The sequence below is a fragment of the Chrysoperla carnea genome, chromosome 4 (genome assembly GCF_905475395.1).
Source record: "Chrysoperla carnea chromosome 4, inChrCarn1.1, whole genome shotgun sequence".
Taxonomy (NCBI): Eukaryota; Metazoa; Arthropoda; class Insecta; order Neuroptera; family Chrysopidae; genus Chrysoperla; species Chrysoperla carnea.
The window spans coordinates 68,299,248-68,315,967 of NC_058340.1; the positions used below are offsets into that span (position 1 = coordinate 68,299,248).

The window sequence follows — 16,720 nt, forward strand, 5'->3', positions numbered from 1 at the left end:
AGAATATCACTCCTTGTAAACGCTTTTTGCCGATATCTTAAAAATTACTCCTCCAACCATCAAATATATCCCATTATTATAATTCTTATGTCATAATTACTCCAGAAAAAACAAATTTGTTTCGAAATTTGATGCAATCTGGTAAATAGGATCCGAGATATCACTACTCGTATACAATTTAATGTATCTTTCTCTTTCTCTTTACTAGTTTTGAGTCGAGATATTACATTCTAGCTACGATCTACCCGACTTTATTATGTATTATGACCAGGAGCTTCACGTTATTTGTTATTTGTTTAAAATACCCGATTTCTTACTTTTGGGAGGGGGAATTGACTTAATTCGGCCCCTCTCTGAATCCGTACATGATCTTATTGAATTTTTTTTAATACCGAATAAAATTATTAAATAATTGTTACTTACTTATTGTTATTGTATTAAGTATAGTTCCATTTGCCGAAAATACAATAACTGTAAATCCAAAGTTAGTCAAACCAATAGCATATTGTTTTACCCCAATTTTAAAGCTATGCCATTTGATAATATTATGCACATATTGAAACGTTTCATCTAATACCAATTTTGTAACTTGAATTTCTAGAGTTAGAAAATTACTATCAAAACACAATTTAAACCCAAATAATTATGATATTATTACCTTCACGATTTTGATGTTCTAAATGAGCTGAATGCCAATATGGTGTGCTCGATTTTAATAAATTCTCAGTAATTGAATCTAAACGATTATTTATATCAGTTTTAAATTCGTCACTTAATTCACATAAAATTCTTAGAACTTGGATTAAAATTATTATTATTTGAATTCTCATTTTATGGCATTTAAAACCGAATTAATTTCAAATTTTGTGACAAATAATTATTAATTTACTGTTTTTATTTTAAAAATAAAAATATGTTGATTTCAATTCAAACTACAGAATAGTATTTACATTTTATAATTCAATCAAGTTCAAGCTCGTTTAAAAAATGTTTGTTATTTTTTAATGAATATGAGTTGATTTTTAAACAATTTTATAAGACAAGGTCAAATTTTTGGCGTCTATGAAATGTCTCTTCCATGTGGAACAACTTTTAATTGGATCATTTTTTCCGAGATCAAAGAAATTTTCAACTGAATTGTTTAAAATGGAAAATCTATATCCCTTATAGAATTTCTCAGTATTCAAGACACTTGAAAATTTTTTGATTAAACCCCCGAAAACTTCATGTGTTTGTTGTGTAGTCAACTAGGCAATTTGTATTACTTAAATGTAAAAAAATGTTCTAAAAATTTCGTACAAGCGTCAAAAACCAAAGTTTTTTTTATGTTTTCTTTTTGGAAAGTGCTGTAAGATAATGGGTTTTGCATAAACAGAATCTGTAATAAATTTTCTTCTCGATGAAAACTTTTTTAAACCTCAATCACCGATTAATTTTCGTACAATTAACATTATTGTGAGTTCTTCTATAAGGCACTGTGTTAAAAATCACAATTTTAAAATGAAATTATTCAAAAATTTGCCTCCCAAGGGGCTCCAGATTAGATCAATTGACAAAATCACCCTGTAAGTATTTAGGAACAAATTATGATACTCAGTATTTTAAAAATATTTATTATATAATAAAAAATAAATAAAATACAAATATTTACAAAATATTTTTTTAAATGCCTCAAAATATCAAATGAAAAAGTGCCCTAATAATCTCAAATTTATAATTTAACGAACTTACTTTGGTTAAAAAATGAACTTTTCGACTTTCGCTTAATATCTTCTAAATGAATTTTACGAATGCTGACAGGTAATTTCATTCCTTGAGAGGGCGTCGAATTCATATACTTGGAATTATTCTCAAGATTCTCTTGCCTGGGGAGACTTTGAGAAACACTCACAGTAATAAATTTTTGATTACAGACAATCTCTTTTGGATTCATTTAGAAGATATTTTCGTAAAATGTAAAAATAAACCAACAGATCTACTATTACGCCTTCTTGGTAAATAATTTAGGAGTAATAACTGAATTTCCAAAACCGTCAACCTTCCAAACAACATTTAGTTTTGAACTTGAAAGCTTGATTTTCGTTCGGGGTCTATGGCTAGAATTTTCAGCTTCGATTAAGATTCAGCATCCTTTTTATTTCTTCTAAACTTGATAATTAAATTTAAAAAAGACATTTAAAAAATGGCTGAAATGAACTATGATGGTGCAATGGCGATAAGGAGATTTCCAGCCACTTTGGCTCTTTTTTTTACATCATTAAAATAAAACAATAAAACCACCCTCTCAACAGGAAATTATTTTGTAGATTGAAAAATTTCTAATCCTACTCTGTATAAAAATCTACAAAACAGTTATTAATAGCAAAATTAAAACATATTATTATGGCCCAACAGGAACAAATCGTGCAGGATCGCCTACTTTCGGTGCAAATCGTATATTGACTTTAGTTCGATCATCATCCCCTACTTCCAAAAATGAATTCCAATCCAATAAGAAGTATAAGCCATTTCGACGTGGTTGTGGAATTGGAGCTTCAGCAATACTAGATGTGGAATTTGTATCTGTCATGCCAGGAAATGAAGCAGCTAAATCAGAGGCCGATGCTGTATTTGAGGACGCGTTATTTTGGCGTTTGAATTTCTCGTTTGCTTGTAGCAAATTTTGTAAATCTTCAACAGTCACCGGATTTAAAAAATCTGGTTCCTGTTCGCTTAACTGTTTAATGTCTTTTGATGTCGAATTATTAATACTGTCGGATAATTTTTGAATGTTTTTCAAATCAAGCGCATCCAAATCGGCTTGAGAAATTTGAGTACCATTTAATTTCTCCAATTGTTTAATTGTGGCTAATAAAAGTTCTAATTTTTGTAATTCCTCCTTAGATGCTTCCTCTGTTGGATTCGAAATATGTTGCTTAACTTTTTGACCAGCTTTTTTGCGTTGCATTAAACCAATATCCTCCAACACGTCTTTCATACCTTCTGGTAGAAGATCTTCATCAATTTCTGGAAGTGATTGCAGTTCTTGATGTTTTGTAGGATTAGGCTTAGGTTTTTCCTCATTTTTTATCGATTTTTGATCACGATGATTTTCCCCTACTAATCCAAATTTTGATAAAAATTGTTGCATATCTTGACGAGATGGGGCTGAATCAGGTAATGGTTTAAAATTAACATAACTTTCTTTGGTTACCATTGGTTTTGATGGCTCTGGATCGGAAAAATCATCGGCAAATCTTACAGCCTTATTGCCATTATCATTTGGGTTTGGTATTAAACCGAATGTCATTAGGAGTTCTTTCATTTCAGGATCTAATCCTTCAGCTCCAGCAGACCAATCTGGTTTCGTTGTAGTTGTGGTACTCGGTGCTGGGAATAATCCAATTGATGCCAGGATATCTTTAACGTTTTCCCGCATTGGTGGTGGAGTTGAAGGTTTTTTCTTCAATCGTGTTTCAACGTACGAACTACTATATTTTCCATTAGGGTTTTTCTTGGTTTCCGATTGACTTAAATCAATATTATCAATAATTTCCTTAAAATTATTTGAAAAACCAAAATCTGGGGCTTCATTTCCATTTGTTTCCGGTACAGCTACATTGGAATCAATTTCATCCTTGAAGTGAACAAAATCAAAATTATCGTCCACTGGTGATTTTTTAGTCGTAGCTTCTTTAAAGTAAACAAAATCAAATTCAGTAGTTTTTGAAGGTGTTGGCGTTACTTTGAAGACGCGTTCGGTTGTGGTCGTCGTAACTGGTATTTGAGGATATGGGCGGCGTCGTTTGTGAACTTGAGCCGGAATTTTAATTACTTCATCTTCAACAATACCTAAACACAACAGAAGTTAGAAAAATATTCTGAAAGCGATTTCAGTTTTGAGTCTTACCTGGTTTATATTGGGGATGTTTCTCCTCTTTTCGCTTGCTCTTTTCATTCAATTTTGGAGCTTCCATAATTTTTAGAGCACTTTCTGGTGCTCGTGTTGTAAATGGCTCTGGTTTCATATCCTCGGGATATCGATGATTTGGATATCGAATTGATCCACGCTGAATATACGGACGTTTTGTCGTAGTAAATTCAATCGGTTCGTTGGTTGTCGTAAAACTGATAATCGGCTTAGGGATGTTTTCATACATTTTAGTAATTTTAGTGGGTAAAACAATTTCAGGTAATTTGGTCGTAGTTGTAAATTCAGTTTGACTTTCCATTATTTCCGAAATATTTTGAGTAATATGAACTTTCTCCGTTGTAGTTCCCTGAACACCGGTTTCAGAATTCATTTTAATTTGAACATCGCTAATATCTTCTTCGATTAAATCATCGCGAGGAGATGAAGTTGTAGTGGTTGTTCGGAAAGTTGGTAATCGTGTTCGAATTGGTCGAAGGGTCGATAAATTTGGATCACTACTATTTGCCACAATATGTACCACTGGTGCTTTTGTATACAATTCTTGGATATTGCTATAATTTTGAGGATTATATGGCATTACATACATAATAGCACGCTGATCCCGATTTGCTTCCTCAGTGGTTTTGTTTTGCTTTAGAAGTTGCTCGTCAGTTTTAGTGATGTTATCGAGTAAGACCATTATTTCTTCACGTGATAATCGTGGTAAATTTGGATCTAGTGCTAATATTCGTTGTACTTCAGCGATTGTGTTGTTGATGTCGATTTTATGTTCTTGATAAACTTCTATTAATTTTTCTGTAGTAGTCTCAGCATTGTTTTGGACTGTGGTTGTTTCATTTGACGATACCGAATTTATGGCAAAAATTAGTAGGAGTGCATAGGAAAGTAGATGTTGTTTTTGCCTTCCCTGGAACAATAAAAAAATTTTTTATTAACAAACTTTCATTGTATTCTCAAATTGATGCTATATAAAAAATGATGTCTAGTTTCGTCGTGTTTTTTTTTATCTAAACAAAGCGGTAAGTTTTTGATTCTAAAGTCCTGGGATCGAGTACTGGTTTACATTATTCATTTTTCTAAATGTATTTTTCGAAAACAAGTGTCAAAATTACACATCTGCGGCTTCATCAAGAAATCAATACTTTCACTTAACAAATTTTCTATTTTGTTTTTTAGTTTTATAAATAAACAAATATTTTTGATTTATGAAAAATTAATAATTAATCAATTTATTGAAATCAATGTTTACCGCTTCTTCAAAGAGTCTCAACAACTTTCTGTTTTCATTTATATTAAATCAGAGAAAATATTCTTATTAGACAAATATAGATAAAAATTTCTTAAAAAAATACAAACAACAATCGTCATGTCAGTGCAATATTAACAATTATTCTTGTTAACTTTCTGATAGAAATTTATTGTTTTCATATCGAAAATCAAAATCAAAAAGTGTATATTATCTTTAGGTTTTAAGATTATTTTAAAGGTTGGAAATTAGAGCATACTTAATTTTATTTTTCTTTTTTGATAAGAGTTGGAGTCGGACGATCTTTATATTTTGACAGTAAGGGGTGTCCTGTTTGGGGGTTTAAGGATTTATTTAGAAGCAGTGCAGATATTGCTCTAACTTTTCACAGTAAAAGAAGTACTAATTGCGAAAATATTTTCTGAACAAGGTAGGAATTAAATAACTCCTTGATTCAAGAATGAATTCTCGAAATCTTGAATTAAATATTGAGACCTATGATTCAAGAAATATTTACTTGTTATATGAACATCAACAGCTATAACTAAAAACTTTTATGTCAACCCAATAGTTTAATTACTTTATTGAGAAAACAGATCGAATTTTTCTAGAAATGTTATCAGAGCGAAATTCTAGCGAGTAAAGTTATTGTTCTAAAGTTTTAAGATCATATCCACCATGAGGTCATGTTCTTGTATAAATCTTTCAATTGAAAAGAAAGTAAATTTATTATTACAAAGTTTTTATTTACAATAAATAACAACAATATTTTTTTAAATAATTTTTTTAATATTCTCGAATGTATTAAATAATTTTCTAAAACGGATATATGGGATTTATTAATAAATATATTGTCGTTGTATATACCTGTACATGTATCCACATGATTTAATAAATGCTAGATACTTTCATAAAAATTAACTATTACTTCGTTCATAGTTCAATTATACAAGTACTATTACAATTATATTATTTATTTATAATTACTAAATAGACTACGGATTTTTATGTTTTAAGGTAAAGTAATTGCAAAATATTGTATACAGTATCCTGTAATGATAACATTTGCATATTACAAACATGGATAACTTAAAATTCTCTCAGCTCCGAACAGAAAATGTTAACTTTCTGCCCACTGTGCAAAACAAAGTTACCGCTTTCAGCCTCCGTCGAGGCGAAAATAGTATACAATGTCTCAGATCTCATGTTTGTCACCTAAATTTTTTTATACTAAATTTTAATGGTAAGGTATACGACCACGGTTTCTTAGTTCTCTCTCCTATATTGATTTAAAATTAAGGAATATACAATTTCTTTCCGTGACATGTGTGCCTTATTATTTAGTCACGTTTTCGTTCCCATAAATTAATACTCATTGGTGATTAAAAAAAAGAATGTTTCCTAAAACAAACAAACGTTAACCACGTATTCAAATTCAATTCTATATTTAATGATGTCTCGTAATTATAAATATTGGCATGCGAAATATAAATCCGATCTTTATGCATGAAAAACTTTTTATTTTTTTACAATCTAAAAGTTGAATGTTCTTTTGATTGAATAGTTTTTTTTAATAAATTTTTATTAGAGCCAAGGTATTTTATATATTTGTATTTTGTCTTAATTAATTACCGGCAATATAACAAGAAAAAATATTGATTGTTTATATATGTATAAGTAAAAGGTTTAATTGCATATATATGAATATTAAAAAAAAATTATTTATAATTTATTTATATATTTTAATCTTACAATTTTCTTGATTAAAGGGTCAAAAAAACGCAGGTAATCGAGTAAAATTTAAACCTGTCTATTTACATTTTTTCAAAAGTTAAAAAGTATACAAAAATTTGAAAATTTTAATGTCAAATTTTAAAATATCATTTGAAAACTAATTCCTAATGCAGAAGAGGAACACTTCTGTCACTTTTCTTGAATTTTATTCGAGAGAGGCTTAATTATAAGATCAAAAATATTTAACAAGGATCTTTCGCTATTTAGGTAAAGTCTAAAAATACTTTTAATACATTTGTTTCCCTTTCTTTGAATTCTTCTTCAAATTCATTCTTTAAATTCTTATCCAAACTTTTTAAACACACTGTACCTATTTATATAATGAACTAAATTAATATTTGTTAGTATAATTATCAGTAGTACCTTATGTTAAGTATTGATACAAAATTATAATATTCATAAATAAAATACCCTTGCCTTGACATACAAAAATTTAAATTTATTTAAATATATTTACTATAGATATATATAATGCACTAAATTAAATTTATACTCAATCAAGTGAAAAGATAAATATTGAATTTTATTTATTTCAATAATAGAAATTTCTATTTAAAGCTTTTGTTTACAAGTTTTATTTAAAATCAAATATTAAACCAAGCTGAAACACATTATCAGTATATCTCAAAATATTTCCTATTATTTCACAAACTGGTAACCTTGTGCGAAATTTTCTGAAACCTTACATAATAATGATCGACAAAGTTGTTGCGGCTATCGCAAAGTTGTTGCGGCTAGCACAGGACACTGGCTGGGTGGCAAGCATGCTGAACGCTTAGGCCTGGCAGTGTATCACGACTACTGCAGGAACTGTCACAGTGATGACGAGGAGGAGACAATGCCTCATCTTCTCTGTCACTGCCCAGCTCTTGTCATGAGGAGATGGACTTACTTGAGCCAGCCTCTCTTTGACGACCTCTCCGACCTAAAGTCAGTCGACGTCAAAGCCCTCCTACTGTTCTTAAACAGCTCCAAATCGTTCATGGAGTAGTGGAGTCACAACGGACCCTATGGTCTAAGTGTGTCCCACCCCAGGACAGCCACTCTAACCTAACCTAATATAATAATGGATATAATTTCCGATCAAGCGTATAAGATCATAAATTTTATAATACGATTTTAATATTTCAGTTTGATTCCGTTAAAGATTATGAATTGTCGTGTATAGCAGATACTTGACACTTCGCACGATTCATTTCAATTAAGCGGACGTTATCGTAAAATCATCGCTATACTTTATCTATCTCCTTATTACCTACCACACGGAATTGTATATCGGGAGCTTAGTTTACAAAGGCGATGTCCGCTTAAAAAGAGACTTAACAGAGTATTTGTTATACCTTATACAAGACCAGCGATATTTATTAAAGTAATTATGCACGTTGCCTCGTGTATAGCCAACGAACAGGATTTTAATAAATATCCCAAAGATTACTCACCCAATGGTTAAATGAACTCGATTTTTGTATTTTTTGGGTAAAATTTATCTTGTGTAGGAAGTTTTATGAAATCTTGAAGCAAAAATTGTTTGCGATTTTCTCGATTTATTAAAAGGGACACCCTTATTTTAACCCAAAGCAATTTCTTCAATCGATACCTCATATACTTGTCGTCCGATCGCAAAATAGACCATATTTCTAGAAATTTTTGTCTCCGATTTGCTTAAAAATCATTTCTAGATTAATTTTGACACAAAAACTACAAAAATTGTGTTCGTTCAACGATTGGTCGATTAGTTTCTGAGATATCAACTAAAATCGTATGGATCATATCCCGAAGCAAATTTATCATCACTGAACAAGGGGTTAGAATATGGGGAATATAGGGGCTTTGGGGTTAGAATATGGATTTTGGGATTTACGTTACATTGATTTCAAAAAACAATCCAATAAGTATCTATATACGTCATAATAATTTGTTCGTGACCTTTCTTCTATTTAAGTTACCAAATTAAAATATAATTAAGTCATTTAAATGTTGACCACACATACATACCAAGTGTAAAAACATTAATTACAAACTTTCAATTATTTTGTTTTTAAAAGGAATATTTAGTTAAATTAAAAGTTTTTGGAATTTCATTTAAATATATTGTAAATGGTATTTTGAAATCCGGTTATTGTGCATATTACTTGACTTGGCTTAACTTGGCTACACACATAAATAATATTTAAATTTTTATTTTTGTAAAAGAAAGTGGTGTAAGATGTTTTAAATTTACTGATCGAAAATTAATGTTTTCACCTCGAAAATTGAAACAAAAACTTGTTTAGTTCTTTTTCTGTGACCTTCTAGGCAACAACCCATCATCTAGAAGCAGAAAGGGCCGAGTGTTACTATACGCACATGTAGCTATACAATTCAAAAATACTTATTAACAGCTTTCTTGCCGTGGCACCTCTCAAGACGCATGACTCTTAAATTTCTAACCCGAACCTTGCATGTGCAATTGGCTAAGTTCCCCAAACTGTAAATGATGACTCAAATAGTCCAATATCCGTCTTAAATTCATTTTTTGTCAATTTAGCGGATCCACAGCTAGATCGTAGCCCCTTCATGATTTGGAACATCATAGGTTATTTTGGTAGGACATATAGGAGACTTTGTGGGAAGCGTAGATTTCGAGAGCGAAATTCCACGTTTGGCTTCAAGTAGAAATGTCTCGCTACACAGATCAACCTGAGTATCCAGTAACAGGTTACATATTTCTTCGAAGCATGCATAGAAAATCCCCAACTAGAATCTCGAAGCCTCAAACGATCATGGTGCAATCTGCTTTCAGCGAAAATACTGATAAGTCTGCTATAACTTTTAGTATTATAATTTACAAATATTGGATACTCATAATATAACAGCACCTGCGTCCTATTACTAAATCACTCGATAAAATTTTATTCTTAAACAGAAAGTCATTGGTTTGATATTTAAAAATTTCAGCTCTCGTGGTTTGTTAATTCTTTTTTACAAAAAATATAATTTTTACTAATAACTTTAAAAAGTGCTAATGAATATTTATAATTAATTTCATACGTATTTTTTTTTTGTATACTTGTTGAATCATAAATTCGAAGAAAAAACAAATAATAGACCGGATCAATAATTAGGTCACAAAAAGGCTAAGAATCAATGAACCACATATCATGAAAATTCAATCCCTGACTATTACATTGACCAAGTTTCATTATGGATTTGAGAGGGAGTTTCTAAAAACATCTATTTTTTTATCAATCAGTTTCAATTTATTAGTTTCTGTCCATGATTTTGAATGGAAATACTGACATAACAGAGAATAATTATTAAACTTTTTACTAGTAGACGAAGTCATATAGCAAAATTCGTGATTGCGCAAAAAATTGCAAAATAAAAACTAATTATTAAGAATTTTTATAAAAAAAATTAAAAATTTAATTGTACTTCAATTAACTTTTAGAATTACGTAGTACTAAGAAACAAACATCTTTGTTGTTGTGGTCAGAAATTATTGTGGAAGGAAATATCCTTCAGCAAAATATTATACAATTATTGTGAAAAAAAAATTTTAAATATCAATTTATGATATTTAATAAAATGTGTATGAAATAATAAAATATACAAAGTGCTTAGCTAAGTAGACTACTTATGAAAAACTTTTTTATTATAAGGTTTACGAAAAAAATATATTCTTTATTAAAAGCTCAAGTTTTCAAAAATATTAACACTCAGCTATTCACTTTTGACATCGAGAATATACAGGATGTCTACAAATTGAGAAATTTCGATACAGTTCAAGAAATCACTCCCGAGATATGTAGGAGTATATTTAAACAATTTTGTAAAAGAACAATTGTATCGAACATGAAGGTGGATAAGTTGAGATAAAAACGCTGATTTTAAAGTTCAAATTTCGGTTAAGTATCTTAAAAAATGTGACTCATCACTTTAGGTTAGGTTAGCTTATATTGGCTGTCCACGAAGGACACACTTAGGCTATAAAGCCCATTGTGATACCATATATGTGTTTTACCACCTATCCGCTGATAATTTCATTTATCAGCTCCTAAATTTCAGAGGGTGAGTGCACCTCTTTCATGCATATACCATGCACTACAACAACCCATCACAACTATTAATTAGATTAATTTTTTTGCGATGGCGGGAATCGAACCCGCATACCGCGGACGGGATTGGTTACGCCTTACCCCATCACCCTATGACTGTGCAAAATTTCAAATCGATATTCCCATAAATAACGAAAATATGAGGGTGTCTTTATCTTAAATGCAACAAACGATATATTAATAATGGTTCTCAATTTTAGTCTACATATTACGGAATGTAATTAAAATAGTACAGAATTGAAGATTCATAATACCTACATAAAATAAATACAATGCACAATTGAAATGAAAATAAATGAAAAAAAAAGAATATGAATTCTAAAAAAAGAAAATTCTATCTATATTTAAATATCATACGCAGGTATATACCTATATACCTAAATATCATATACAAATATACCTATAATTTAATTTAACCTACTGATTCCAATTGCAATTACCGTTAAATAATAATTATGATTGACTCTGTGTCTAAGTTATGATTAATAAATAAATAAATATTAATATGTAAACATATTAAATTCATTCAATTGTCATTAAATAATAATATTATTGTTAACGAGATAAAAAACTCGTTGAAAAATCGACATCATCGAGTTGCGTTTTTTAAACAGTTTTTTGCACAAATTGCAGTTTTACTTCTGATTTATGCATTCCAATATTTAAAAAACCCTCGACAAATTTTTCGGGTACGGAACCCTAAACTCGCACTTGAAACATAGCAAAGAACATTCTAACGAAAGAAAAAAATCTAAATCAGTTCATCCGTTTAGGCGCTACGATGCCATAGACAGACAGATAGGCAAAATAGACTCACACACATAGCGGTCAAACCTATAACTCCCCTTTTTTTCGAGAGTTAAAAAGAAGAAAACTCATTGAAAAGTCATCAACACTATTTAATTGTTCAAGAGTTGACCCTGTGTACCGAGTATACTCTCCTCGAAAGTTTTTGGATCATTTACAGCTTTTAAAATCTATAAAAGAGCACGGAATTTTATCAATTCTGAGAGTGAACTCAAGTTCTGAATATCCATTCGAAACCTTTCGCATTTCTCTGTCGAATGTATATATAATTTTTCGTATTCTCATACGAGTTTTATTAACAGAGTTACGCCAAAGCAAATTGAACACTGTCGAAATTAAACTTGTTTTAAATGTTTAAGTATATATATAAAAACTCGAAGAACTCGAGTCTAGAGTATGAATATATATTATTTCTCTCATTGTTTTGGAAATTATTACTGCTACCTTTTATAATACTACATTATAACCATTTTTTGTAGGAAATATCTACATAAAATTTCAACTTCCTAGTTCTTCTTAATATATGAGAAAACATGCGATAGAGAATAGTCAAGAAAATCATATTCATGTTTTTTTTTTAATATTTATAGATATTTATGTCTTTGAAAGTCTTTTTACGATGAACATATTAAGATAATTTTATAGTCTTTTCATAATAGTGCCTATAGTGCTAAAAAATGTTTGAGAAATGAATTTTTTCTGCTTGATAAAATCACAAATATCGCCTATAAATTATATTCAAATAAACCTGCATATAAAACAGCCTACTTTTCAACAACAACAAAACAATGTATTGTAATTAAAAAACGCTGTAATTAATTAAATATTTATGTCTTGGAAAGTCTTTCAATGGACACAATTAGATAATTGCATATTATCAATATCTAGCATTCATGTCACGCAGTAAATATGTATATAATAAAATTAATTTTTATTATTTGCAATATGTTGTTTCAAATTGAACCGCCATCATCAAGTCAGGTTGGCCGAGCGGTCTAAGGCGCCAGATTTAAGCTCTGGTTCCCAAACGGGAGCGTGGGTTCGAACCCCACACCTGACAAATCTTTTATTTTTTTATTCTGTGAAATTATTTTCATCAGATATTAATTTTAGTCAATATAAAAGATAAGATTGAATTACGAAATTAAATATTTTTTTTATTATTAATTTATTTGATTTTTGTTTGACTAAAATTGGCTAAAGGTTTTGGCTTATGTCTACCATAGACTTACAAATTCAAACAATACGTCTAGAGAGATACAACTTAAAAAGGACATCTAGTCTAGTCCAAAATTTAATCTTGAAAATAATTCGATTCTTGGTGAGGTTAGAGAAAGAGGGATGATTGATTTCGTTGCTATATCATATAGAAATATTTCAGATAGTTTGGTATTGGGAAATTTGAGCCATAACACTTTTTTATGCCTTTATCCCTGTTTTTGTAAACATTTTGATAAAAAATAAATTTTCTGTTTTTTTAAATAATGTCAAATTTTTTTATTCGAACATTTTATTTATTTTGTGATTCTTCAAATTGGTTGTTCGACTACGATTTCTTTTCTAATCAAATTCGACTCAATATTTTTAATTTTGGTAAATTTGTTTAATTGGTTTGATAGATTTTTATTTGGGTCCAAATTACCTTATAAACTGAGTTTTATCAAATTCCGAAATATAAAATATTTTGCGAATTTTTTCGATTTTTTGTAATTGTTTTTAGGGGTACTCCTTTGAAAAAATCGAAAATTCGAAAAATGTTTTATATTTCGGAATTTGGTAAAACTCAGTTTATAAGGTAATTTGGACCGAAATAATCCAAAAATCGTACTTATTTAGCGATCGAGCTGATAGTTTCTGAGAAAATCGATATCTCGGATCGATTTTTCCTATTATCTCGAAAAATACTCTTCAAAATACTAAATGAATTCGATTTTTGGGGTTAAAATTACCTTATAACGTGAGTTTTACCCAAATCGAAGGAGAAAATTTTTTTCGATTTTTTGTAATTTTTTTAAGGGGTTTTAAAAAAATCGAAAAATTCGAAAAATGTTTTATATTTCGAAATTTGATGAAAATCATTTTATAAGGTAATTTGGACCCAAATAATCCAAAAATCGTACTTATTTAGCGATCGAGCTGATAGTTTCTGAGAAAATCGATATCTCGGATCGATTTTTGCCGTTATCTCGAAAAATATTCTTCCAAATATTAAATGATGATTTTTGGATTATTTGGGTTCAAATTACCTTATAAACTGAGTTTTATTAAATTCCGAAAAATAAATTTTTTTTCGAATTTTTCGATTTCTTCAAAGGGGTACCCCTTAAAAAAATTTAAAAAAATCGAAAAAAATTTTCTCCTTCCGATTTGGGTAAAATTCATGTTATAAGGTAATTTTAGCCCAAAAAATTCAAAAGTCGAGTTCATTTAGTATTTGGAAGAATGTTTTTCGAGATAACGGCAAAAATCGATTCGAAATATCGAATTTCTCAGAAACTATTAGCTCGATCGCCAAATGAGTCCGATTTTTGAATTATTTGATTCCAAATTACTTTATGATGATCTAAAATGACATCAGAAAATATACACACGCTTTCTACTAGTAACCACGAGAAAAAAAAAACGGGATTAATCCCACACACATTACTTAAGAAAAAATTAGTACTGTTATACGAAAAGAATATTAATTATTATTTATATTAATTCTCTAATATGATCTGTCCACAAAAATTTATGCACTTATGAGAAACAAATTATTGTGCAACCAAAATAACTAACTGTACATAACAAATTATTTTGATGTGATAATTTCGTAATATTAGCCAATGGTGATTAAAGTATTATGGGTTAATTGGTCACAACAACAAAAAACATGATAATCATAAGGTCTAGTCAAAAATGTTAAAATTAATGAAAAAAGAAAAAATTTTTAAATTACTTCTAACTTAAATTATTAAAGCTACCAAATCAGTTAATCGCCTTAAAGTGATCTAAGGTACTTACTTATTGCCTAAATCTAAATTGCATTATACACTTGTGGATTTACCCGCAAAAATTATGCATTGGTATAAGAAATTATATTCATTTTGGGATTGAATAGCTAACCGCTAATCATGAGAAAAAAGGAATCGCAATTTTAAGAAAATATTTTCTGGTACCTTTTTCTAGAGACAAGATAAAAAATAAATAAATCCAAAAATCGAAAACATTCGACTCATATCAAAGAATAATCAATTCGCCCGATTTTTATTAATATAAAACCGTTGAAAATTGAAAAAGCAGTTTTGGTAAATGATTTATGGTGTCCGCATTTTCCCGCTTTTGAAGTGTTTGAAAACTATATCACTTTTTACTAGAGTGAAGAAAAATTTCCCAGGTTTCCACTTTGCTAACTTATGGGAAAGTTTGTTTTTCATTTTTCGAACTAGCCACGATTTTGATAGCTCTGTTAATTATACCATACAATATACAATTGGGTACAGGCGTAAAAGGGGCCACAGGTGGTAAAAGCGTTAAAACATGGCCATTTTCTACTTTTTTTTAAAGGTAGCCTGAAAGTGTTTTTCCAATGAAGACGGTATAATTAAAGGCCTATTAAATGGAAAAATCGAGTTTTCGAGTCGAAAATAAAATCAAATCTTACCATTGTTATTACATCAAAAATCAACAATTAGCCAATCTACGCGTCTATAAATTCACTTATTCAAAAAACGCTTTTATTTTCACTGAACTTAATTCAAAAAATAAAAATTCACACTAAACACAAAATTATGCACTTGGCACACGTTCTTTGCATCCACGACGGTAATAAATCAATTCGCCACAAACAGTTAAAGGTGAGGTAACTAAAAGAATATCTTCTTCTAGGAGTGAACTATAGCAGTCAATGCAACAGTGAATGATTCTTGTAAGAAGATTGTTAGACATATGATTTGAAATATTTTTACTGTCACCTTAGCTTCAACATTATAACTAAGAAGTAGTAGGGTAATGTCTTGTACCTCGAGTCATTACTCATTTCTTCCTTGGATCGTAATTGTACCATTTAGTTACAAAGAGCATGCGCATCACTCTTCGTTTTTTTTAAGTCAAATGTCAGAGAATTGATTTGTCTATGCGGTCCCGAACAAAAATTTATTTAGTCAAATATTATTTTAAAAATCAAAACGTACAATTTTTGCAACCGGTTTCACAAATAGAACTTGTCTCCTAAATGGTACTCCAGTATTATTCATAAGGAACTCATTAATCTAAAAAATCAATTTCTCATTAATGTAAAAAGTCAAAATATTATAGCTACCTCATTTGATTTGGCCGAATTGATCATCAGGTTTCACTGATATATTTAAATTCTCAAAAATTTCGATTAAATTTAAAAAATGACTTTTAACATAAATATTTTAAGATAAATTTTTGATCTGAGGTACTACACTCTCCCATAATAAGAAAGACCACCATTCTCAACGTGCTTGAATGTGGTTTCCTCACTACGTACGTAGTTTAGCCGACGGGCTTCACCTGGCCCACTTTCCATTACAACTTCTTCAGTCATATATGAGTAAGTATATATTGTATATATGTATCTATGTTTGATTTACTGATATTATCGATACTTCGATCAAATGTTGATTGTTTTTATTTATTTTATTATTAATTATTGATTTTTCTAAATATCCGTAGATGAAAATCAAGCACAGCTTAGATAATGCTCTGTATATATCTACCCTTAATCAAAGTAGAGCAAGATCGTCTTTCGTAGCTTTTTTTTTTCCCAAAAATTAACTTGTATTTCAATAATCAACACTTAAAATGCGAAATTGTTTTTCGTATTTGGCATTTTGGCGCCCCTTGCAACCTAGGACC

At 29.6% G+C, this 16,720-nt stretch overlaps 1 protein-coding gene and 1 non-coding gene across 2 annotated transcripts; one reads left to right on the forward strand and one right to left on the reverse strand.

Annotated features, from left to right (window-relative positions):
• Positions 1–1,701: 1,701 nt before the first annotated feature.
• Positions 1,702–15,756, reverse strand: LOC123299002. Its single transcript, XM_044881116.1, has 3 exons — positions 15,501–15,756; positions 3,890–4,820; positions 1,702–3,831 (listed from the first exon to the last, which is right to left on the reverse strand). Exons 1-3 carry the CDS (start codon positions 15,501–15,503, stop codon positions 2,381–2,383), a joined length of 2,385 nt encoding a protein of 794 aa, XP_044737051.1. The 5' UTR covers positions 15,504–15,756; the 3' UTR covers positions 1,702–2,380.
• On the forward strand, positions 12,834–12,917 carry Trnal-uaa. The gene has a single exon. It is a non-coding gene; the product is annotated as a tRNA-Leu (tRNA).
• Positions 15,757–16,720: the final 964 nt, after the last annotated feature.